Source organism: Rana temporaria, chromosome 7, assembly GCF_905171775.1.
Source record: "Rana temporaria chromosome 7, aRanTem1.1, whole genome shotgun sequence".
In the NCBI taxonomy this organism is placed as follows: domain Eukaryota; kingdom Metazoa; phylum Chordata; class Amphibia; order Anura; family Ranidae; genus Rana; species Rana temporaria.
This window is the reverse complement of record NC_053495.1, coordinates 11,746,482-11,773,689: the sequence shown is the minus strand read 5'-3', so window position 1 is coordinate 11,773,689 and position 27,208 is coordinate 11,746,482. Positions and strand designations below refer to the sequence as shown.

Here is a 27,208-nt window from a genome sequence, read left to right as displayed (position 1 = left end):
CCATCAATTGCCGCCAGTGTGCCCCATCAATTGCCACCAGTGTGCCCCATCAATTGCCGCCAGTGTGTTCCATCAATTGCCACCAGTGTGCCCCATCAATTGCCACCAGTGTGCCCCATCAATTGCCACCAGTGTGCCCCATCAATTGCCGCCAGTGTGTCCACCAATTGCCGCCAGTGTGTTCCATCAATTGCCCCCAGTGTGCCCCATCAATTGCCACCAGTGTGCCCCATCAAATGCCACCAGTGTGCCCCATCAATTGCCGCCAGTGTGTCCACCAATTGCCGCCAGTGTGCCCCATCAATTGCCCCAAGTGTGCCCCATCAATTGCCACCAGTGTGCCCCATCAAATGCCACCAGTGTGTCCACCAATTGCCGCCAGTGTGTCCACCAATTGCCACCAGTGTGTCCACCAATTGCCGCCGTGTGTCCCATCAATTGCTGCCAGTGTGCCCCATTAATTGCCGCCAGTGTGCCCGATCAATTGCCACCAGTGTGTCCACCAATTGCCGCCAGTGTGTCCCATCAATTGCCGCCAGTGTGCCCCATTAATTGCCGCCAGTGTGCCCCATCAATTGCCGCAAGTGTGCCCCATCAACTGCCATTACTGTGCCCCATCAATTGCCGTTACTGTGCCCCATCAATTGCTGCCAGTGTGCCCATCAATTGCTGCCGGTGTACCCCATCAATTGCAGCCAGTTTGTCCCATCAATTGCCGCAAGTGTGCCCCACTTCGCAAACAGTCCTTAACACAATAATATATCCCAAGTAGTATCTTGGTATTCACAAGGTATAATAAGTAATAGTATTAGATGGGACAATGGCAGCAGATCTTCCTATGGCACTACAAGTGACACAACAGCTACTTATCCGTCTGCAGGCTTCAGTGTAGTAAGCAGGGATTCCGTGGTGTAAGGTGTTCAGTAAGGAAGGCCTCAAGGTTGTCCCCAGCAATGGCTCTGTGTTGCAGTAGATGCAACAGCGCTAAAGGAGTAGTAGTAGCGTGGAGCGGTGTTGCAGCATGGGGAGCGAAGGCACCAATATCAGTAGCGTGGCCGAGCTACGGTTGACAATAATAGAACGGTGTGCAGGAGGCACACCGCTCTGTTTAACCACTTGATCACTGGGCACGTAAACCCACTTAATAACCAGACCAATTTTCAGCTTTCGGTGCTCTCACAATTTGAATGACAATTACTCAGTCATACAACACTGTACCCAAATGAAATTTTCGTCCTTTTTTTCACACAAATAGAGCTTTCTTTTGGTGGTATTTAATCACTGTTGGGTTTTTTATTTTTTGCGCTATAAGAGAAAAAAAAAAGAGAAAATTCTGTAAAAAAAATGATTTTTTTGTTTATAAATTATAAAATTTAGCAAATTTAGTATTTTTTCTTCATTCTTTTGCATTAATGTGAAAGATGAAATTACGCCGAGTAAATAGATACCCAACATGTCACCCTTCAAAATTGCACACGCTCGTGGAATGGCGCCAAACTTTGCTACTTAAAAATCCCCATAGGCGACGTTGCAGGGTATTGTGGGGTATTGCAGAGTATTGTGGGGTATTGCAGAGTAGTGTGGGGTATTGCAGAGTAGTGTGGGGTATTTCAGAGTAGTGTGGGGTATTGCAGAGTATTGTGGGGTATTGCACAGTATGGGTATTGTGTATTGCACAGTATGGGTATGGGATGGCTGAGCAGGGATGGAAGGCTGGCTGGATCTGTGACTGCATGTGTCACAGATCCAGCCCACAGCACTCGTGCTGCATCTGTTCTCTCCCCCCCCTCTCTCACACTGTACCGTTCGGAGGACCCGGCGATCACGGACATTCCCGTGTGCGCGCCCCAGAGGGCGCGCGGGAGCGCGATTCTGGGAGGACGTCCATGGACGTCCTCCCAGAGTTAAGCAACCGCCTTGTAGACGTATATCGTCTATAGGGCGGTTGTTAACTGGTTAAAGGATAGGGTCAGCTGTAGTGCATAAGCACTAATTCAAAAAGGAGCGCCGTATACGGCGCACTTCCGCGTTCCACGGTGCAACACACAGGGCGCCGCGCAATGACGTCATCACTCGGTCGCCGTAATGCGTTCCATCGCGGAACGCAATATAGAAAGAAACAGGCGCACGGAGCGCCTGTTGCAGTGTCAGAGTTTTACAATGCCTCATGGGACTTGTAGTTCCGCAACAGCTGGAGGGCCGTAGTTTGAAGATCCCTGATCTATACGATAATGATATAATGGATTTTGGATTGGGTGTTTATTTAGAACTGCCTTTGACTCGTAATACTTCTGCTTCACTTTCCGAGACAAGTTTACGTTTTTTTCTGTAGATTATTGATTGTTTCAACTATTTCTTTCTCTTTTCTCTAGAGAACAACCTGAAGGAGCTGTGTGGGTGTAGAGTCAGCTGCTAAATGCTCTATTCAGTCTGGAAAGCGCACGGGATGTATTTGTTGCTGTTCATTTACCAGTCTCTGACCGTGAACCATATGGAAAATTGGCTAGAACTACAGAACACGCCTGAATCTCTAGTTTACTGACCAAGAAGAAACAGATGTTGAGTAACATTATAAACTCCTTGGGAGCTCCGGCTGGTGACCAATGGGATCTTTGTTCTTGGTTGGCTCGCCAGTATAACACATTACTACTCATATACAATGCCGGTTTCTATAATGGCCTCCAGTGCCATCATGTCCCTTTACTGGGAGGTCTTCCCTCCGATGCCCACCTGTCGGGTCTACTGCACACCAGCCTACCAAGATGGGCAGTTGCTCGTCATGGGGGGATGTAGCAAAACAGGACTTCCTTTGGACACTGTGGAAATGTTGGACGTGGAATCCCAGACATGGGCTGTGCTACCTCCGCTTCCGACTTCCCGGGCTGGAGCGGCCGCTGTCACCGTGGGTAAACAGGTTCTGGTGATGGGTGGAATGAATTCGGAACAATGCCCCGTATCAACTGTGGAGATATACAACAGCGATGAGGGAAGGTGGGAAACAAAAGCACCACTGTGTCAACCATCCATGGGCATCAGTGCCATTGAAAAAGGTATGTACTGATCCCCAGTTATTGAGTTTATTGGGTGTACCTGTTGTTGTAATATTAATATACATATGTGTATATTGTATTATTATATTGTAGGTCCAAAATTGACCAGGCCAGATTTCAAACCTGTAATTACATATTACACATCAAAAGGTGTTTGCCGACCAAAAGGGTTAGTGGCCAACAAAGGGACAGCTGAAGACCCTTAGATGTGTTAATTTACCTAGGTGTGTGTGAGATGGCCTGTTAACCTCAAAGGATAACTTCCTTACATACATAAGGAAGTATTTATTGATGGTAATTAGACTTGGGGAATTATTTATTCAGGGAAACAGTTGGTTGACCTGGAAGAACCACTCCCTCCAGTATGAGACCAGCATTTGAGGCAGTCAAGCTGGCATTCAGTCTGGTCTTGATACTGAGAAATATGGCACATGTCTAGGAAGAGATTTGAATTCTGAAATACTCTGTTGGATTTGTATCGTCTGTGGACTTTGGACTTTGTATGTTATTGGAAGTTAATTAAATTTGCGTTCTCTGGAGAACCTGTGTGTTGCTGCGAAACAACGTAATTTATAGTCATCATACTAACATCTAAGATATCAATTATCTAATCGGACTACTGGACACTATACATCTTATATCACTACATTTATTGGACAAATGTTATGATATCACTACAACTACAAAAAAAAAAATGTACCTAACCATCCTAACAACTTGTCTGAGAGGGTACTACTTTAAAATGGTTGTATTAGCTATAGGCCCGGATTCTCGTACGAGTTACGCCGGTGTATCTTCAGATACGCCGTCGTAACTCTGAGTCCGAGCCGTCGTATCTATGCGCCTGATTCTTAGAATCAGTTACGCATAGATTTGTATTAGATACGTCCGCCGTAAGTCTATTACGCCGTCGGATCTTAACTGCATATTTACGCTGGCCGCTAGGGGCGTGTACGCTGATTTACGCCTAGAAATATGTAAATCAGCTAAATACGCGAATTCACGAACGTACTCCCGGCCGACGCAGTACAGATACGCCGTTTACGTTAGGCTTTTCCCAGCGTAAAGTTACCCCTGCTATATGAGGCGTAGATGCGGCGTACCAATGTTAAGTATGGACGTCGTTTCCGCGCCGAATTTTGAAAATTTTACGTCGTTTGCGTAAGTCGTTCGCGAATAGGGCTGGGCGTCATTTACGTTCACGTCGAAAGCATTGGCTTCTTGCGGGTTAATTTGGAGCGTGCGCACTGGGATACTTTCAAGGACGGCGCATGCGCCGTTCGTAAAAAGCGTTATTTACGTGGGGTCACATTAAATTTACATAACACGCGCCCACATCTTCCACATAAAATTAGGCGGGCTAACGCCGGCCTATTTACGCTACGCCGCCGCAACTTTGGTTTGAGAATACTGCACGTGCCTGTCGAAGTTGCGGAGGCGTAACGTAAATAGGATACGTTACGCCCGCACAAAGATACTCACTTCTACGTGAATCCGGGCCATAAAGCGCACACAATCTGGCGTAAAAGACAACATTGCTTGTCCTACATTTTTAGCACAATACAATAATCCACGGATTAAATATTGAGTGGAAAATTGCCCTAAGATGACAGCGCTACACAAACCATTCAAATCAAAAGGAACAAAACATATTGCACAGATAAAACCTCACAGTGGAGAAAGTGTAAATTCTACCCTAAAATAGGCGAACTCCCTGCATGCGCCGCCGCAGCCCCTCCGCGTCCCTGTCACTTTGACTTTATAATTTGCAGCTTTCCTGCTCCTATTAAGATGGGATAATACCCACAGTGTGCTCTTTCATTATCTCTGTATGATTTCTGTGCCCCAGATGCAAGTGAGGTCAGGTATGCCATTTCAAAGTGAGGATTACTGATCGACGAAACGCGTTCCATTAGAAGCAGCTGCTTCTGTGTCTTCTCCATCTCTATTTTGTATACCAGGCAGAAGGGCTCTATGCACCGCGGGGTCATTTTTTTTTGCTGCCAGTTAAAATATAATACGTTTTTTTTTGCTGCCAGTTAAAATATAATACGTTTTTAGTGTATATTTATATAGCTAGATTCAGGTAGAGTTAGGTCGGCGTATCAGTAGATACGCCGACCTAACTCAGAATCTGCGCCGACCTAGGCTTAAGTGTATTCTCAAACAGAGATACGCTTAAACATATCTAAGATACGATGGCTTGCGCCGTCCTATCTTAGTTTGCAATATTTAGGCTGGCCGCTAGGTGGCGCTTCCATTGCGGTCGGCGTAGAATATGTTAATCAGTAGATACGCCTATTCACGAACGTACGCCCAGCCGACGCAGTACATTTACGCCGTTTACGTAACGCTTTACCAGGCCTAAAGTTAATCCAACAAATAGTTGGAATAGTAATGTTAAAGTATGGCTGCTGTTCCCACTTCGAAATTCGAAAATTTTACGTTGTTTGCGTAAGTCGTCCGTGAATAGGGATTTACGTCGTTTACGTCCACGTCGAAATCAATAGGCCCACGGCGCATGCGGAGTTAAAAAAAAACGTCAATCACGTCGGGTCAAGCCTCATTACCATAAAACACGCCCCCTCAGACAAATTTGAATTAGGCGCCCTTACGCCCGCCCGCTTTAGGCTACGCCGCCATAACTTAGCAGGCAAGTACATTGTGAATCATGTACTTGCCTCGCTAACTTACGGCGGCGTAGCTTAAATGCCATAAGCTACGCCGCCTTAAAGTTGCGGCCATCTCTATGAATCTAGCTAAATGTGAATAACCTCTGGAAAATTGAAAGAAACAACATTTAATCCCGTTATTTATTAAAATGTATGTAAACCTTAACTGCTTGCCGACCAGCCGCCGGGAGGTCGGCTCCCCTGCGTGAGAGCCCGTAGCTATACGTCGGCTCTCGCGCAGGCCAACAGTTAGAACACACCCAGGGAACATACTTACCCCCTTCCCCGCCCCCTAGTGTTAACCCCTTCACTGCCAGTGGCATTTTTATAGTAATACAATGCATTTTTTTTAGCACTGATCGCTATAAAAATGCCAATGGTCCCAAAAATGTGTCAAAAGTGTCCGAAGTGTCCGCCATAATGTCGTAGTACCGAAAAAAAAAATCGCAGATCGCCGCCATTACTAGTAAAAAAAATATATTAATAAAAATGCCATAAAAATACCCCCTATTTTGTAAACGCTATAACTTTTGCGCAAACCAATCAATAAACACTTATTGCATTTTTTTTTTAACAAAAATATGTAGAAGAATACGTATCGGCCTAAACTGAGGGAAAAAATGTTTTTTTTATATATTTTTGGGGGATATTTATTATAGCAAAAAGTAAAAAATATAAAAAAAATTCCAAATTGTCGCTGTATTTTTGTTTATAGCGCAAAAACTAAAAACCGCAGAGGTGATCAAATACCACCAAAAGAAAGCTCTATTTGTGGGGATAAAAGGACGCCAATTTTGTTTGGGAGCCACGTCGCACGACCGCGCAATTGTCTGTTAAAGCGACGCAGTGCCGAATCGCAAAACCTGGCCTGGGCATTTAGCTGCCAAATGGTCCGGGGCTTAAGTGGTTAAGTTCAGGTCCACTTTAATACAAATATATATCAGAAACTCAAGCGACACATGAGATCAGGAATACATTGCCGCGCCGTCTCATCCTCTGACAACCCAGCGACTGCCTCTTCAACAGGCCTCATTAACGCGCGTCTAAAACGCCAGGACCCTAATTACCCCCCGCTCAAACAGTTGCTTTTTCAAATCTGACTGAGGACTGTGAAATGTGTATCCCAAATGTAGTCCTTACTCCTGACATCCTGCGAGAGCGCCATCGCTCAGACTAATTAAAACGTCTTGTAACACCAGATGATTAATTATGAAGTTTTTAGAGTTGTCAGTCATGAGAAAATCGAGGCAAAAAAAAAGAAGAAAAAAAATTGGAAACGCTGAGGTTCGGAGATAAAAATGTACACACGAAATAAACAGGCCCGGATTGTTGCCCTGGCAACCGCACTCAGAGTTGCTATGGCGCTGAAGAGCATGCATTACGCTGACCTGACTCACGGTATAATTAGTTTGTGTTCAGCGCTTCGTTTTAACCTTTTGAAAAGGGGCTGAAGCCACCCATAAAAATAGGTTGGAACATGCTGGACTAAGAGAAAAACACACCGTCGCAGCAATCTGTGTCTCTTCATGCCCCCGCGGCGCGGTTTCCATGGGTTGCCATGGGTGATCTGTCCGGTCGCCTCAGCCTGGCTATGGTTGCAAGCTGTGCTCAGTGTGGGGGACAGCGGCCTCGGGAGAGTAGGACGGTTACGTCTAAAGTAGCGATGGTCAATTTTCTTAATATGGGACTTCGAGTGCGGCTCCCGACATCACCAAAAGGGCTACACATAAAATTCAGTGAATCAATGTTAGACAGCAGACTCACAACAGGATATAGACAGGATACAAGAGATGGTCAGAGACTGCAGACATGATACAAGAGATGGTTAGAGACTGCAGACATGATAGGAGAGATGGTCAGAGACTGCAGACATAATACAAAAGATGGTCAGAGACTACAAACATGATAGGAGAAATGGTCAGAGATTGCAGACATAATACAAGAGATGGTCAGAGACTGCAGGCATGATATAAGAGATGGTTAGAGACTGCAGGCATGATACAAGAGATGGTTAGAGACTGCAGACATAATACAAGAGATGGTCAGAGACTGCAGGCATGATATAAGAGATGGTTAGAGACTGCAGGCATGATACAAGAGATGGTTAGAGACTGCAGACATAATACAAGAGATGGTCAGAGACTGCAGACATAATACAAGAGATGGTCAGAGACTGCAGACATGATAGGAGAGATGGTCAGAGACTGCAGACATAATACAAAAGATGGTCAGAGACTACAAACATGATACAAGAGATGGTTAGAGACTGCAGACATAATACAAGAGATGGTCAGAGACTGCTGACATGATACAAGAGGTGGTCAGAGTTTGCAGACATGATAGGAGAGATGGTCAGAAACTGCAGACATAATTCAAGAGATGGTCAGAGACTGCAGACATGATACAGGAGATGGTCAGAGACTGCAGACATGATACAAGAGATGGTCAGAGACTGCAGACATGATACATGAGATGGTCAGAGACTCCAGACATGATACTAGAGATTATTAGAGACTGCAGACATGATACAAGAGATAGTTAGTCAGAGACTGCAGACATGTTATAAGAGAAAACCAGAGACTGCGGATATGCTCCAAGAGGCTTTCAGAGACTGTAAACATGCTATACGAGAGTTGGAGACTGGGGACATTCTTCAGTCGTAGACTGGAGATATATTGCATGAGACTGTTAGTAGTCATTGCCATAACAGGGTTATTATTTGAGCCACTGACACCAATGCTGGGGGGTATTATTGCAGTCAATGACATCAGCACTGGGAGTTATGAATGTAACCACTGACACTAATGCTGGGGCTTACTATTACTGCCACTGACACAATGATTGGGCGGTCATGTGTATGTTTTTCGTAGAGAAAATTGTCATGGAAGTTCTCAATTTCCTCGTCGTGTTCCTCGTCGGGCTGGTTTATGACGAGTAACACGTTTATGTGTATGCTTAGAAACCCGCGCATGCTCAGAATAAAGTATGAGACGGGAGCGCACCTTCGGTAAAAGTAGCGTTCGTAATGGAAATACCACATTCGTCACGCTGTAACAGACTGAAAAGCGCGAATCGTCTCTCACCAAACTTTTACTTAACACGCAGTAACATGAGATTAGCAAAAGCAGCCCCAAGGGTTGTGCCAGTGGAATCGAACTTCCCCTTTATAGTGCCGTCGTATGTGTTGGCGTCACTAGGGTTGGTGTCACCCAGTGCGGTAAAACATGGTGTCACCCCCCTCTGTCTAGGCTGCCCATCACCAAGCAGGCAGCGTACGGGCACGGGGCGCACCCCAAACCAGTCCCTGTAAATGATAGTATAGGGCAGTATAGTGGCGAGTTAAGGTAGTATAGAGTGGTATAGTGGCATATTGGTGTAGTGGGGTGGTATAGGACAGGTTAAGGTGGTATAGGACATGTTGGGATGGCATGGGAAAGGTTGGTGTGGTACAGGGCAAGTTAGGGTGGCATTGGGAAGGTTGGGGTGGTATAGGGCAAGTTAGGGTGGAATAGGGCAAGTTGGGATGGCATGGGAAAGGTTGGGGTGGTACAGGGCAAGTTAGGGTGGCATTGGGCAGGTTGGGGTGGTATTGGGCAAGTTATGGTGGCATAGGGCAGATTGGGGTGGTACAGGGCAAGTTAGGGTGGCACATGGCAAGTTGGGGTGGCATGGGAAAGTTTGGGGTGGTACAGGGCAGGCTGTGGTGGCACAGGGCAGGCTGGGTGGTACAGGGCAGCTGGGTGGTACAGGGCAGGCTGGGGTGGTACAGGGCAGGCTGGGGTGGTACAGGGCTGTTTGGGGGGGGTACCAGGCAGCCTGGGGTGGTATAGGGCTGTTTGTGTGGTACAGGGCAGGCTGGGGTGGTACAGGGCAGGCTGGGTGATACAGGGCAGGCTGGGGTGGTACAGGGCAGGCTGGGGTGGCACAGAGCAGGCTGGGGTGGCACAGAGCAGGCTGGGTGGTACAGGTCAGGCTGGGATTGCACAGGGCAGGCTGGGCATGTCAGCTAAAAAAAAAAAAAAAACGGGATGGTGTCAGCCCTCTAGCAGGTGTCACCCGGTGCGGACCGCACCCCCCTCTGTCACCGCGTTTGAGAACGACGAGATTTTGTCTTGACAGTGTGTACGCAAAGAAAGCTTGACAAGATTCTCGACAAGCCTGACAAGAAACTCGTCGAGGAAAACGACGTTTCATTTACGACGAGATTCTCGGCCATGTGTACGGGGCCTTATACTCTAAAACGATTGAAATACCGTTGCCCAAAGTTGTGATTTTTCCCCTAGTCAGGCTTTTTCCAACTCCTCAGCGGTGGATATAAATAAGAATAACTTTCCCCTATTTTTCCTGTAGCCCCTTTAGAGCATTTTTCTGTTAGCCTCTGCTGTGTACGATTGCAGTTGCCCCCGATACTCCTGTACAGATCTCCTCGTTAATGAGAGCTCTGGAGACCATGGTACAACTTACCAAATGCTTCAATTTATCATCCAAGTGTCTAAGGAAGAAAAGTGTAAACAGCTTATTATTTCATTATGTTGGTTTTTCTTCAACACTTTAAAACGTGATTTCCTCCAGAGGAGGTTTTAAATCCCCTGAATTCCCCCTGTGCTTCTCCATGAACTGGGAGTTCTGGCCAAATGTTGTATTTATCATCTCCATCGGAGGAGAGCTGTGGTTGAGGGGATGAAGATCCCCGGATATACCCCGATACTCTGATCCCATTGGACTGATCACCTTGATGAAGGACATTCAGTCTTTGAAACCTATGCCTAGCCGTGGCGGCTCCTCCATAGAGGGCGCTGGAGCGCCGCCCCCTCTGGCTCCGCACCGCCACTGACTAGTAACATAGATTCATTGCATTGCATGAATCGATGTTATTGTCGCCGCTGCCGCTGGTTTAAATAGATGGCCGGACCTAGAGCGCCGACCACCTGAATAACGGCAGCTGGTTGGCTGTACGGAAGTGCCTATCAGAGCCAGCGGCTCAGGCTGTAGTCGGCTTCTGAATGCTTATCCTCGGGACGTACCGGTGGTGCGTTCCTTGGATAAGACTGACAGGCGTCTCAGCAAATCAGGTTCACCGGTTCTGGCTATCGGTAACCTGATTGGCTAAAGCGTCATCGAGGGCGGGAGAAGACATCAAGGGATGTGGATGGCTAACTCCAGTAAAGGTAAGTGCCGGGCGGGGGAGTGGAAGGGGCATTTTACAGGGCACAGCGGCGACGAAGGGCACAGTGACATCAATGGGCACAGTGGCGACAATGGGCACAGTGGGGACAATTGGCACAGCGGCATGAATGGGCACAGTGGCGACAATTTGGCACAGTGGGGACAATGGGCACAGTGGGGAAAATTGGCAAAGCGGCATTAATGGGCACAGTGGCGACAATTAAAGGGCACAGTGACACCAATGGGTACAGTGGAGACAATTAAAGGGCACAGTGGTGACAATTGGCACAGTGGCGACAATTGATGGCACAGTGCCTGTGTTTGATGGCATGGCACAGTGGCTGCGTTTGATGTAATGGCACAGTGGTGACAATTGATGGCACAGTGGCTGCGTTTGATGGCATGGCACAGTGGCTGCGTTTGATGGCATGGCACAGTGGTGCGAATTGATGGCACAGTGGCTGCGTTTGATGGCATGGCACAGTGGCTGAGTTTGATGGCATGGCACAGTGGCTGCGTTTGATGGCATGGCACAGTGGCTGCATTTGATGGCATGGCACAGTGGTGCGAATTGATGGCACAGTGGCTGCGTTTGATGGCATGGCACAGTGGTGCGAATTGATGGCACAGTGACTGCATTTGATGGCATGGCACAGTGGTGACAATTGATGGCACAGTGGCTGCGTTTGATGGAATGGCACAGTAGCTGCATTTGATGGCATGGCACAGTGGTGCGAATTGATGGCATAGTGGCTGCGTTTGATGGCATGGCACAGTGGTGCGAATTGATGGCACAGTGGCTGCATTTGATGGCACAGTGGTGACAATTGATGGCACAGTGGTGACAATTGATGGCACAGTGGCTGCATTTGATGGGCACAGTGAGGCTGCAAGTTTTTTATTTTTCGTTTGCGCCCCCCCCCCACAAATTTTGAGCACCAGCCGCCACTGATGCCTAGTAAGCGTGAATACAGATTTGGGATCCTCAAATGATACTCCTTGAGTAAGATAATGTGAGCCATACATTACAATAATACTACTATAGATTCTAGGGACATTGCCCTATATAGAGATATTTGGAATGAATAATATGTTTGTCCTCATGTTGGGAAATGGACATTCATATAGCAGCATACTGTTGATGCTTGAGTTCTGTCATTTCCCAGGTTGCCAGTAAAAAATGTGCTCCGCCAGTAAATTTTCATTGTTTTGTCAGTAAAAAATGGGTTTTGGAGGTTGGCTATCCTGGTGAATATGTGCTACTGGGATTAGGGCAAAGCACAGGTTTCCACTAAAGATGATGCCAACTGTTTTTTGGTTTGCATAGATTACATAATGATTGGGCCCTCAGCAGTACCAGGGCAGGTTCATCTAGGGCCCAGGGCAAAGATTCAGAGCTACACCCCCTCCCCCACTGGTAATGCATGCTGTAAAATGGGTTTACTGCCTTGTGTCCATTCTCTGCCCCCTTGCTCCTCTGTGCTACAGTAGTTGCAGCTGTCCCTCCTGCCCACCCCTTGTCCCGTGCCTGGTCCTCAGTCAAGTTTTTAACGGTCTCTATCCCAACTTTGTAAATTCACCCTCTATTTCTCCCTGGTAATCATGAGACAGATTGTAATAGAAAAATCCCAAATGTTAAAGTTGTCACAAGAAAAAAATGAGGATAAATTCTTCTAATGAGGACAACTATTTTGCGAAGACAAATATCCAAGATGGGAGTTCCCCTCCCTTTGGTGACCCCAGCAATATGCTTTCTATTACAAATTTGATTTATTGAACGCAATTCCTTCACAGCGAACCTTCCTTCTGAAGAAGACCCTGATGGGTCGAAACGCGTCAGCATTTATCCATCTACCAGCATTTGTTGACCTATAATGTTGTGGATTACATTGTGTTTGCATCATATGTATTGATTTTGTACCAGAGCTCATATTTTAATTGTCAACATCATTTTGTTTCGGTTGTCATCAATAAAAACGTAAACTTTTATAAATCACTTCAACCATTATTTTTTCAACCTCTGCTGCCGCGAAAACCCCTATTGGGGGAAACTTCCCTTTTGATATTATTCAGGGTGTGCAGCATCTTCCCCCTTTTCTCCTTTAAGTATCTTCCTCTTTACTACCCTTCGGTGACTTTACCTCTCGTTTTCTGTTGCATCTCAAGGATAGAAAGTGAAATTTCCCCAGAGGGGTATAGATAGGGGTTTTAACCCATTCCCTACTCTATCCAAAAACGATCATTTTTTAACCACTTAACCACTTCCATACCAGGTACTTACGCAGCTTCCCGCCCAAGCCAATTTTCAGCTTTCAGCACTGTCGCACTTTGAATGGCAATTGCGCGGTCATGCTACACTGTACCCAAACAAAATTGGCGTCCTTTTTTCCCCACAAATAGAGCTTTCTTTTGGTGGTGTTTGATCACCTCTGCGATTTTTTTTTTTTGCGCAACAACTAAAAAAGGCTGAAAATTTGGAAAAAAAATTACGTTTTTATTTTTTTCTGTTAATTTTTTTGTAAATAAGTTTTCTCTTTCAATTACGGGCACTGATATGGCGGCACTAATGGGCACCGATGAGATGGCACTGATGGACATCGATGAGGTAGTACTGACGGGCACAGATGAGGTGGCACTGATTGGCGGCGCTGGTATGCGACACTGATGGGCACACATAGGCGGCACTGATGGGCACACATAGGCGGCACTGATGGGCACACGTAGGCGGCACTGATGGGCACACATAGGCGGCACTGATGGGCACACATAGGCGGCACTGATGGGCACTCATGGGCGGCACTGGGCACTCATAGGCGGCACAGATGGGCACTCATGGGCGGCACTGATGGATACTTATGGGTGGCACAGATGGGCACTGCTAGGTGGGCACTGGGCATGGATGGGCACTGTGGGGTGGCACTGATGGACACTGGGGTGGCGCTGATGGACACTGGGGTGGCGCTGATGGACACTGGGGTGGCGCTGATGGACACTGGGGTGGCAGCACTGATTGTTGCCAGTCAGTGCCCATTTGTGGGCACTGACTGGCATCTTTTTTCTTTATGTTTTTTTTTTATTTATTTTTTAGACTTTTTTTTTTTTTTTGGCTTTTTTTTTTTTTTGCCCACCCTGGTGCTCCAGGGTGGGCATCCCTGGTGGTCCAGTGTGGCGATCCGAGGGGGGGCTGCGCTGATAAACAATCAGCACTAACCCCCCCTGTCAGGAGAGCCGCCGATCGGCTATCCTCTACTCGCGTCTGTCAGACGCGAGTGAGGAAGAGCCATCGGCGGCTCTTCCTGTTTACATCGTGATCAGCCATGGTTGGACACGGCTGATCACGTGGTAAAGAGTCTCCGCCGGAGGCTCTTTACCGAGATCGGAGATGCAGGGTGTCAGACTGACACCCCGCATCACCGATCGCCGCGATGCGCGCCCCCACGGGCGCGCGCGGCATGAAATCCTGCAGGACGTTCTAGAACGTCCTGTCAGGATTTCATAACCACTTCCCGGACGTAAATCGGCCATAGGCCGGGCGGGAAGTGGTTAAGGACCAGACCAATATGCTGCTAAATGACCCAAGGGGTTTTTACAATTCGGCACTGCGTCGCTTTAACAGACAATTGCACGGACGTGCGACGCGGCTCCCAAACAAAATTGGCGTCCTTTTTTCCCCACAAATAGAGCTTTCTTCTGGTGGTATTTGATCACCTCTGCGGTTTTTATTTTTTGCGCTATAAACAAAAATAGAGCGACAATTTTGAAAAAAATGCAATATTTTTTACTTTTTGCTATAATAAATATCCCCCAAAAACATATATAATTTTTTTTTTCCTCAGTTTAGGCCGATACGTATTCTTCTACCTATTTTTGGTAAAAAAAATCGCAATAATCGTTTATCGGTTGGTTTGCGCAAAATGTATAGCATTTACAAAATAGGGGATAGTTTTATTGCATTTTTATTTTTTTATTTTTTTTTACTACTAATGGCGGCGTCGTGACTGCGACATTATGGCGGACACTTCGGACAATTTTGACACATTTTTGGGACCATTGTCATTTTCACAGCAAAAAATGCATTTAAATTGCATTGTTTATTGTGAAAATTACAGTTTGGGAGTTACCCACAGGGGGCGCTGTAGGAGTTAGGGTACACCTAGTGTGTGTTTACAACTGTAGGGGGGTGTGGCTGTAGGACTGACGTCATCGATCGAGTCTCCCTTATATAAGGGATCACTCGATCGATACGCCGCCACAGTGAAGCACGGGGAAGCCGTGTTTACATACGGCTCTCCCCGTTCTTCAGCTCCGGGGACCGATCGCGACGGAGCGGCTATAAACAAATAGCCGCGCCGTCGTCCCGGATCGCTCCCCGAAGCTTAAGAACCGCCGCATGTACCGGGGGGGGGGGTCCCGATCGGAACCCCGACCCACGTCAAGCAGAGGACGTATAGGTACGTGCATGTGCCTGTCCATGCCATTCTGCTGATGTATATCTACATGAGGAGGTCGGCAAGTGGTTAAGTATCTTCCTCTTTACTACCCTTCGGTGACATTACCTCTCGTTTTCTGTTGCATCTCAAGGATAGAAAGTTAAATTTCCCCAGAGGGGTATAGATAGGGGTTTTAACCCATTCCCTACTGTAACGGTCACCACCGTTTACGACCTTCCATCACATCCAAGACAGCTTATCGACACTCCAACCAACAGGACCCGATCCATCCCATTTCCCCAGAATCAAGACGAGACACGCAGCTCTGTACTTGTTCCAAAATGAAGACAACTTTAATGGTTCACTCTCAGATTTTATACAGTTTTCAAGGCACAGGAACAATCAAACTCTCCACCCACCCCCTGGGGGGCTTCAATACACCTTCAGATGGCTAATTGCTAAACATTCTAGACATGTCGGCGCCGGCCTGTAATTATCATGATCTAATCACTGCACATTCCTTCATTAACAGAACTCAAACAAAACACCATCACACAATGATCTCTTCTCAATCCACATCCCTAGACAGACGTTCTGTCTCCGCCTACAGCTTGGCAAGTTCCATTACACATCTTATATCAATAGAATTCACACAAAGCAGCATCACACAATGAGAGGTCTTTCAGAAGCAGACTCAATTAGCATGTCACTAGCCAGGGCTAATCATAGAAATGAGTCACTATTGACTGGTTGGGTCACAATTAACCAACAACTTGCAATACCTTTAAGATCCTGCAATATGAACTATCAGTGATGTCCCCTGTCCTGTAATTTAGGATATCATTTCTCAGTCACCCTATGGCCCTATCGGACATAAGGTGACCCTAGACATAAGACTCCTTGGTGACGCCGGTACAGGAGTACCCCTCATCCTTGCAAAGTCTCTGGCCCAGATTTAAAGATTAATTGCACCTGCGTAACCATAGTTACGCAGCGCAATTGCTTACTTGCCCCGGCGTAACGACTTCTCCTGATTCAGAGAGCTCGTTACGCCGACTGCAGCCTAAGATATGCGTGGCATAAGGCTCTTATGCCCTCATATCTTAGGCTGCATTCTTACGCAGGCCGCTAGGTGGCGTTCCGGTAGTGATCAGCGTATAGTATGCAAATTGCATACTAACGCCGATACGCTACCCTACGCGAGCCCTGCGTACGCAGTTTACGTCGTTTGCGTACGTCGTTTTTTTGCGTAAGGCTGCCCCTTCTATAGCAGGGGCAGCCAATGCTAAAGTATACCCGTCGTTCCTGCGTCGCGAAATTTGAAATTTACGTTGTTTGCGTAAGTGAATCGTGAATGGCGCTGGACGTCATTCACGTTCACTTTGAAGCAAATGACGTCCTTGCGACGTCATTTACCGCAATGCACGTCGGGAAAGTTTTCGAGAACGCGCCTAATTTAAATGATTCCCGCCCCCTACGGGATAATTTAAATTGCGCGCGCTTACGCCGGGCATTTTGCCGGAGCACCCACGCAATTTATGGAGCTACTGCTCCGTGAATCGAGGGTAGCGCAGAAAATTTGCGGGGGCGCAGGGCAAAAACGGTGCCCTGCACCTACGTAAAAAAAGCGCAAATGTTACTGAATCTACCCCTCTGTTTGTCCCGGGTCATTCCGTCACACCTACTCTACCCAAAAACGATAATTTTTAAAGACAGCCCTGCGTGGCCGGAAGACACAGCGGGAGGACATCGGGGGGTAGTAGGGACCAGGTAAGTAGCATTAGAGGGATACTACGGTATAATTCCGGGTGTGGCTCGGGTCTACCGCGTTTGGTACTGAAAATGAACGCTGAGCAACACTCGGGATTACCGCCAGGGAGGTGAACTTTAGGAGTGAGTATTAACATTCTTACATAAGCTCAGTCGTGATATCCTGAAAGGCATTTGGTCTTTCCAATGTCAAGTGAGATATATCACAAAAAAATATGAATTTCTTTGCTGAGAGCAAGATGCCAGAATATATTAGAAGGCGCTGGGTGACCGGAGCAGCGGGGATGTGTATTAATGATGGCACTTCTGGCTGTGTGTCTCGCGCTCTCTCTCTCTGAAGTGCCGTCTAATGGAGGAGACACAAAGGATGCCAACAACAAGATTCCTCATCAACATACTGTACACTGAGACTATTATCAAAACAAATGACTACACTGGATCAAATAACCAAAAGATATAAAGACGACAGATGGCACCGACTGATGACTCGACTAATTAGATTTTCTGCAATGGCATCGTTAGTGCTGCACCCCACGCAGCCTGGCTTCACAGTGACAGCTAAGGAAGAAGACATTGGCCACACAAGCTCCAGGATTTATCCTCTGATCTCAAATATACCTGTGACCTGGACCTGTTAGCATTTGGCCTTAGTTCTCTTAAAGGGGTTGTAGAGGTTCTTTTTTATTTTCTAAATAGGTTCCTTTAAGCTAGTGTAGTGTTGGTTCACTTAAATTTTCCTTCCATTTCCCTTCTAATTTTTTTTTTCTTTGTCTGAATTTCTCACATCCTGTTCCTCCTCAGTAAGCTTGCTCCCATCATTTGAGCCGTTCTGGCTGGGGGTTAGTCAGCGTGCTCGCCCCCTCCCTTGGGACTACATCAGGGGTTGACAAATTTGCAAACGTGAGTAGCGCCCGCATATGTAAACGGTGTTCAAACCACACATGTGAGGTATCGCCGCGATTGGTAGAGCGAGAGCAATAATTCTAGCCCTAGACCTCCTCTGTAACTCAAAACATGCAACCTGTAGAGTTTTTTAAACGTCGCCTATGGAGATTTTAAAGGGTAAAAGTTTGTCGCCATTCCACGAGCGGACGTAATTTTGAAGCGTGACATGTTGGGTATCAATTTACTCGGCGTAACATTATCTTTTATAATATTAAAAAAATGGGGATAACTTTACTGTTGTCTTATTTTTTAATAAAAAAAAGTGCGCTTGTAAGACCGCTGCGCAAATACGGCGTGACAGAAAGTATTGCAACGATCGCCATTTTATTCTCTAGGGTGTTAGGATAAAAAATATATATAATGTTTGGGGGTTCTAATTAGAGGGAAGAAGATGGCAGTGAAAATAGTGAAAAATTACATTAGAATTGCTGTTTAACTTGTAATGCTTAACTTGTAATACCAACGGCCACCACCAGATGGCGTCAGCTTACACATCTGGGAATTTTTCCCAGCGTACATTGCTCCAAATGACGTCGCAAGGACGTCATTGGTTTTGACGTTTACGCAAATTACGTTCGGCCGTATTCGCGAACGACTTACGCAAACGACGTAAAAAAATCAAAACTTGGCGCGGGAACGACGGCCATACTTAACATAGGATACGCCGCACTTACCCCTGCTATAGCAGGGGTAACTTTCCACCGGAAAAAGCCGAACGCAAACGACGTAAAAAAAAATGCGCCGGGCGGTCGTTCGTTTCTGAATCGGCGTAACTCCTCATTTGCATATTCGTCGCGGAAGCGCCACCTAGCGGCCAGCGTCAGATTGCAGCCTAAGATCCGACGGTGTAAGTCACTTACACCTGGCAGATCTTAGGGAGATCTATGCGTAACCTGATTCTATGAATCAGGCGCATAGATACGACGGCCGGACTCAGAGATACGACGTCGTATCTTCTTTATGAATCCGGCCCTGTATCTGTAAATTGTCACTATTTCTTTTTTTTCCCTGGGATTCTCCTCTAGGTTTGGGGTGCGCGCTATACGCCGGTGCGCGCTATAGGGCGATAAATACGGTACTTAAAAAAAAGTCAGAAAAACATCTTCGTTTTCTGAAGATCACCGAACTGATAAACTCTGGTGACCAGACTTGTTCCACCAATTATAGTATTGGATTACCAGAAAGAACCCTTCACTCCATAAAGCCCTCCGTTATTTCATTTGTAGGGCTTCCAGAGCAATTACGCGTTGACGGCACCGTCTTTTAGCGCTGGCAAGTCCGAGTCCCGGTGATATGTATGCGCGGTCACGTGCCGTCTCTTCCTTTCCGATTCCCGGGCCATGCCACGCCATATGTTCAGGAGGCTTTTCAATAGGGGGGTTAAGTGCAATTAAGCTCTTTGGGCTCAGCTGGGATCCTGAAATGCCGAATCTTTGCAAGAATGTCATTATCTGGAGCAGGGAAGGCAGGCAGTCCGGGGCTTGACTAATGAAAAGTCTCCGCGGCCAACGACCGCGCGCTTTCCATGAATTTCGCTTCGTAATCTAACACGGTGAAATCAGCTCAGCTGTGCCCTTGTGTATTCGGCTGTTAAACTTTATTTTTCAGTATTTATACAGCACCAACATATTTCAATAGGCTTTACAGATTATATAAAACTATTCAGTGAAGGGGCTCATAGCTGAACCCAAGGAAAAAGCTAAATACATAGCTGGGAGCTGAATAGCGCTGGGTCGACCGGTCAGGGGACACAGCGCAGAGTGCTCCGCTTGGGACGTGCGTTCCATGGAGCTGCTGACATCACTTCCGGTTTATCCCATAGGGATAACCGGAAGTGATATCGTAACCCGGATTGGAAAGCACCACCCATGTCCTAGGGCGGTGCAATGTCAATCACAGCACCCGGCCGTAGGGCGGAATTTGTCGGCACATTCCATGGAATGCACCACATGGCAGGTCAAAACCCTGCAAATGAAGCACCTTGTTTGCAATCTCGTGATTGCATAGACGTGGCGCTTCCCATAGTCCACTGTGTCCGGCGCCCGAACAGAATGCAATTAAAGTGGATGTAAACCCAATTTTTTTTTTTTTTATGTCACAATGTAGAGAATAAGGGCCAGATTCTCAAAGGGCTTACGACGGCGCAACGCCATTTGCGCTGTCGTAAGTCCTAATCTGGGCCGTCGTATCTATGCGACTGATTCTTAGGCCCCATACACACGAGAGGATTTATCCGCAGATACGGTCCAGCGGACCGTTTCCACGGATAAATCCTCTCAAAGATATCCGCTGATTTCGATGGGATGGAGTGTACACACCATCCCATTGAAATCCGCGCGGAAATCCTCTGCCGATGACGTGTCGCGCCGTCGCCGCGATTATGACGCGGCGACGGGCGCGACGCTGTCATATAAGGAATTCCACGCATGCGTCAAATCATTACGACGCGTGCGGGGAATCCCTTTGGACGAATGGATCCGGTAAGTCTGTACAGACGAGCGGATCCATCCGTTGGAATGGATTCCAGCAGATGGATATGTTGTGCAGCACAACAAATATTCGATCTGCTGGAATCCATCCCAGAGGAGATTTCTCCGCGGAAACAGATCCGCTGGCGTGTACACACCATAGAATCTATCCGCAGAAACCCATTTGCTGGGATTTATCTGCGGATGGATTCTATCGTGTGTACGGGGCCTTAGAATCAGTTACGCATAGATATCCATTAGATCCGACAGGCGTAAGGCTCTTACGCTGTCAGATCTTAGATGCATTTTTTTTTTTCCGCCGCTAGGTGTCACCGACGTCGTTTTCCCCGTCCTCTATGCAAATTAGCTATTTACGCGAGATTCCCGAACGTACGCGCGGTCGACGCAGAGAATTTACGACGTTTCCGTAGCTTTTGCGACGCATAAAGTTGCCCCTGCTATATGAGGGGCAACCAATGTTAAGTATGGCCGTCGTTCCCGCGTCAAAATTTTAAAAAGTACGTCGTTTGCGTAAGTCGTCCGTGAATGGCGCTGGACGCCATTTACGTTAACATCGAAACCAATGACGTCCATGCGACGTCATTTAGCGCAACGCACGTCGGAAGATTTTAGGGACAGCGCATGCACAGTACGATCGGCGCGGCAACGCGCCTAATTTAAATGATCCACGCCCCCTACCTGGATCATTTGAATTAGGCGGGCTTGCGCCGGAGAATTTGCGCAACTTTACAGGCAAGTGCTTTGTGAATCAAGCACTTGCCCGTAAAACTTGCGGCGGCGTAACGTAAATGAGATACGTTACGCCGCCGCTGTTTTACGCCAGTCTACGAGAATCTGGCCCTAAGATTTCCTATGATCTGTGCCCAGTCTTGCCACACAGAGTTAATCCAGCTCTGAGCAATCCTCTTTTATTGTTCAGTGAAAATTAACAGACTTCCAGATAAAAACCTGTCTAAATAAAAAGTCCTTTCCGTCCCCTTTCTTCGAGTGACATACATTACCTCTCACAATGAACTGTGGATCACCCCCCATATTATGATAAACATCCAGGAATGTCCATGTGTCCAAGCTAGTGCACGAGATATGTAAAAACCCCGTCACTCGAAGCAAGGGGACGGAAAGGGGACGGAAAGGCCACCGCCATTACTAGTAAAAAAATAATTATTAATAAAAATGCCATAAAACGACCCCCTATTTTGTTGATGCTATAACTTTTGCGCAAACCAATCAATAAAAGCTTACTGAGATTTTTTTAACCAATAATATGTAGAAGAATACGTATCGGCCTAAACTGAGGAAAATATTTGTTTTTTTATATATTTTTGGGGATATTTATTATAGCAAAAAGATTTTTTTTCAAAATGGTCGCTCTATTTTTGTTTGTAGCGCAAAAAATTAAAACCGCAGAGGTGATCAAATACCACCAAAAGAAAGCTCTATTTCTGGGAAAAAAAAGGACGTACATTTTGTTTGGGAGCCACGTCGCATGACCGCGCAAATGTCAGTTAAAGCGACGCAGTGCCGAATCGCAAAAAGGTGCTCTGGTCATTTGGCAGCCAAATCGTTCGGGGCTGAAGTGGTTAATTTCTCTGTTTGAATTCCCAGTTGCTGCGACCCCTGAAAAGTTGCGTGCTATTTTTACCTAATTAACGGCGGCGTATCGTATGAGGGCCGGCGTAAGCCCGCCTAATTCAAAATAGGAAAATGGGGGCGTGTTTTATGGCAATTCAGTGTGACCCCGCGTAAATGACGTTTTTTTACGAACGGCGCATGCGCCGTCCGTGGACGTATCCCAGTGCGCATGCTCCAAATTACGCCGCAAAGCCTCATTGGTTTCGACGTGAACGTAACTTACGCAAGCCCTATTCGCGAAACGACTTACGCAAACGACGCAAACGTCGCTAAATTCGACGCTGGCCCAATGTCCATACTTAACATTGGCTACGCCTCATATAGCAGGGGTAACTTTACGCCGGAAAAAGCCTTATGTAAACGACGTAAAAAAATGCGCCGGGCGGACGTACGTTTCTGAATCGGCGTATCTTCCTAATTTGCATATTCTAAGCGTAAATCTCCGGAAGCGCCACCTAGCGGCCAGCATAAATATGCAACTAAGATACGACGGCGTAAGAGACTTACATCAGTCGTATCTTAGCCTAATTTCAACGTATCTTGCTTTCTGAATACAGAAAGAAGATACGCCGGCACATGCTAGAATTTACGCGTCGCATCAATAGATACGCCGACTAAAATTGTTTCTGAATCCGGGCCCATATGCATATAAAAGCAGGTGTCCCAATACTTTTGGTAATATAGTGTATTTCTTGAATTAATGACGCGATCTGATCACGCTGACGCGTGCCCTATTGATTCCAGGGATTAGTGGGAATCACACGAATCAGAGGGGCTTTAATCCTCCCTGTAGTAGTCAGTGACGTCTGTATGAACGGGCAATTCCTAAAATAAAGCGATGCCAAGCGAGGCACATGCTGGTTCATGCAAACAAATCTGCTCTATAAACTATTGAAGTCTGCGTGGCCCCTCCCACGCTTTTCCCTCGCAGACCGTGTAAACACTACAACCGGTGCAGGAGATTGCATCTAATTTTAATCACTCATCTCCCTGGAGACTCCATGGCAACAACGTGACTATGCATTGAACCCGACTGGAGTGCTCCAGCATTCCCGGGGGCCGCGATACAGAGGCAGGTATTTGACAAGATGCGCTTTCTCCTTTAAACGGCAGCTCCGAAAAAAAACAACAATTAAAAAATGCGAGCCTGGAGCTAATTTTATCCAGGAAACCCTGCAGCCATGCAAAAAATTTAAATCGAATTCAAATTTCAGAAGAGAATAGAAAATAATAGAATAGAATAGAGTAAAACAGAACAGAGTACAAAATAAAATAATGTGAAAAAACTTGCTATCCCTCCGTATAAACTATTTATTAATCAACTCTCTATAATATGGGAAGCAGCAAGCACCACTATGCATCCACTTGTTCTGCTTACACACAGCAGGACTTTTTCAGCCAACTTTCACCGAATCACGTTTTTTTTCTGCTCTTTACCGCCACCCTTTGGGCAACTTCTGCTATTGTTGTCTGATCATTGGTTCTGAGCATGCGTGTTTGTACTTTGGACTTTAGTCCCACAGAGCTACCGTATTTTCCGGCGTATAAGACGACTCGGCGTATAAGACGACCCCCTAATTTTCCAGGAAAAATTTTGGTTTTGGGATATACTCACTGTATAAGACTACCCCCTTTTTTTCCAAGCCCCACTGTGCCATTACATGCCCCCACTGTGCCATTACTTGCCCCCACAGTGCCATCACATTACATGCCCCCACAGTGCCATCACATTAAATTCCCCCACAGTGCCATCACATTACTTTCCCCCACAGTGCCATCACATTGCATGCCCCCACAGTGCCATCACATTACTTTCCCCCACAGTGCCATCACATTACTTTCCCCCACAGTGCCATCACATTGCATGCCCCCACAGTGCCATCACATTACTTTCCCCCACAGTGCCATCACATTACTTTCCCCCACAGTGCCATCACATTGCATGCCCCCACAGTGCCATCACATTACTTTCCCCCACAGTGCCATCACATTACTTTCCCCCACAGTGCCATCACATTACTTTCCCCCACAGTGCCATCACATTGCATGCCCCCACAGTGCCATCACATTGCATGCCCCCACAGTGCCATCACATTACTTTCCCCCACAGTGCCATCACATTACTTTCCCCCACAGTGCCATCACATTGCATGCCCCCACAGTGCCATCACATTACTTTCCCCCACAGTGCCATCACATTACTTTCCCCCACAGTGCCATCACATTACTTTCCCCCACAGTGCCATCACATTGCATGCCCCCACAGTGCCATCACATTGCATGCCCCCACAGTGCCATCACATTACATGTCCCCACTTTCCCCCCCCACTGTGCCATCACTCACATTTTGCAGGCCGGTGACCGTCTCCGTCTGCTGCGAGCGTCCATGATTTCAAAGCCGCGCGCCGTCTTCTCAGCGTGTCCTGTGATTGGCAGAACACAAATTTTCCCAGCAGCGCCTCTGTTCTATGTTCCGCCAATCACGGATGCCTTCTCATCTCGTCCGAGGATGAGAAGGCATCCGTGATAGGCGGAAAACAGAACAGAGGCGCTGCTGGGAAGATTTCTGTTCCGCCTATCACAGGACAGCGAGGACGCGCTGAGAAGACGGCGCGCAGCTTTGAAATTATGACGATCGCAGCTGCACGGAGACCGTACCCGGCGTATAAGATGACCCCCGACTTTGGATGCATTTTTTTGCATCCAAAAAGTCGTCTTATACGCCGGAAAATACGGTAACAATCCCCCAATTCATATTATATGCAGTAGATAACAGTGGCAGCAGGTGCTCAAAAGTTTTGAAGGGGCGCAAACAAAAAAATAAATCAAATGCAGCCATTGTGCCCATTAAACGCAGTCACTGTACCCATAAATTGCCACTACTGTTTCCATTAAACGCAGCCACTGTGGCATTAAACGCAGCTACTGTACCTATTAATTGCCACTACTGTGCCCATTAAACGCAGCCACTGTGGCATCAAACGCAGCTACTGTACCCATAAATTGCCACTACTGTGCCCATTAAACGCAGCCACTGTGCCATCAAACGCTGCCACTGTACCCATAAATTGCCACTACTGTGCCCATTAAACGCAGCCACTGTGCCATCAAACGCAGCCACTGTACCCATAAATTGCCACTACTGTGCCCATTAAACGCAGCCATTGTGCCATCAAACGCAGCCACTGTACCCATGAATTGCCACTACTGTGCCCATTAAACGCAGCCACTCTGCCATCAAACGCAGCCACTGTACCTATAAATTGCCACTACTGTGCCCATTAAACGCAGCCGCTGTGCCCATCAAACGCAGCCACTGTACCCATAAATTGCCACTACTGTGCCCATTAAACACAGCCACTGTGCCCATCAAACGCAGCCACTGTACCCATAAATTGCCACTACTGTGCCCATTAAACGCAGCCACTGTGCCCATCAAACGCAGCCACTATACCCAAAAATTGCCACTACTGTGTCCATTAAACGCAGCCACTGTGCCCATCAACTGCAGCCACTGTACCCATAAATTGTCACTACTGTGCCCATTAAACGCAGTCACTGTGCCCATCAAATGCAGCCACTGTGCCATCAAACACAGCCACTGTACCCATAAATTGCCACCACTGTGCCCATCAAATGCTGCCACTGTGCCTATCAATTGCTGACACTGTGCCCCCATCAAATGCTGCCAGTGTGCCCATCAATTGCCGCCACTGTGCCCCATCAGATGCCGCCAGTGTGCCCCATCATATGCCACCAGTGTGCCCCATCAGATGCCAGTGTGCCCCATCAGATGCTGCCAGTGTGCCCCAGCAGATGCTGCCTGCACTCACCTGTCTCAGAGGGGTCTCCTGCACGTCCTCCATGTCTTCTTCCATCCTGTCTCAGGCATCCAATCACAGCGCCTGACGTTTCGTCAACCTGATTGGCTAAGAGGCAGATTCAGTGTCAGCAAAGCAAATTCCTTAGCTTTGCTAACACACAGCTAAGTGAACAGCGAACGCCCAGCATGGCGCCCGCTGTTCACTTTTTTAGGCGCCTATTAGAGCCTTCGCCTCTAATCAGGCACTTCCAAAAAAACTCCCCCGCCGCTGTTATTCATGTGCCCGGCGCCCGAAAAGGGGCCGGACACCTGAATAGGGGGCGTCAGCAGCGACCATAGATAGATTTAATCAGGGCTTTTTTTCTCAGAGAATAGGTGCAGGAACTCCTCCCTTCCGAATCACCCCTTGGCTCCGCCCATTCCCACCTCCGAGCACCGTTACTTGGTTCCACCCCTTACCCACCTCCCAGTACCACCCCTTTATAAAAATACAGAACCAAGTATCATTTTGTGGTGCCAAGTATTCTGGAATTTGTTAATAACAAGAAAGGCAGTAAAATAGATCCGGCAACATTGGACACCCCAGCGACAATAGATCGACCCCAGCAACAATAGACTCCCAACAGCCAGCATCAATAGACCCTCCAGCAGCCAGCAACATTAGACCCCTCCCTCAACAGTAGATTACTTTCAGCAACGATTGACCCCCTGCAACATAAGTCCCACCCCCAGCTACTTAAAACCCCCACCAGCAACAATAGATCCCCCCAGCAACAATAGACCCCCCTGCAAAAATTGATCCCCTCCAGCAATAATATGTTCCCCAGTAGGAACCAACAATAGGCCCTCCAGCTGCAAGCAACATTAGACCACTCTCTCAACAGTAAATCCCTCTCAGCAACTATTGACCACCTGCAACAATAAAGCCCCCCATGAGCAACAGAAGACCTCCCCAGCAACAATAGACCCCCTTTCTCCATAAAAATAGATCCCCTACAGCAACAATAGATTCCCCAGTCGCCAGCCTCAATTGATCCTCCAGCACCCCTTGCCATTATATATACAGTTCTGGAGGTGCCGGAACTGCGTTCCCCCGCGTTCCTGCTGAAAAAAAGCCCTGGATTTAATGCAATACCTGAATGGTGGTGCCAGGAGAGAAGGGGCGGCGCCTCCTGCGCCCTTTATGGACGCACCGCCACTGGTAGATAGAAAAAAAATGGGGCAGGATGGA

The 27,208-nt window shown here is 47.2% G+C and overlaps 1 protein-coding gene across 2 annotated transcripts in view; it reads left to right on the top strand.

Moving 5' to 3' along the window:
- KLHDC8B (kelch domain containing 8B) overlaps positions 1-27,208 on the top strand; it is a 157,327-nt gene that overhangs the window by 41,223 nt on the left and 88,896 nt on the right. For both annotated transcript variants that reach the window (XM_040358892.1, XM_040358893.1), the window contains exon 2: positions 2,373-3,050. In XM_040358892.1, coding sequence (XP_040214826.1) covers positions 2,660-3,050 — 391 coding nt within the window. In that variant the 5' untranslated portion in view covers positions 2,373-2,659. The remainder of the gene's footprint in view (positions 1-2,372; positions 3,051-27,208) is intronic.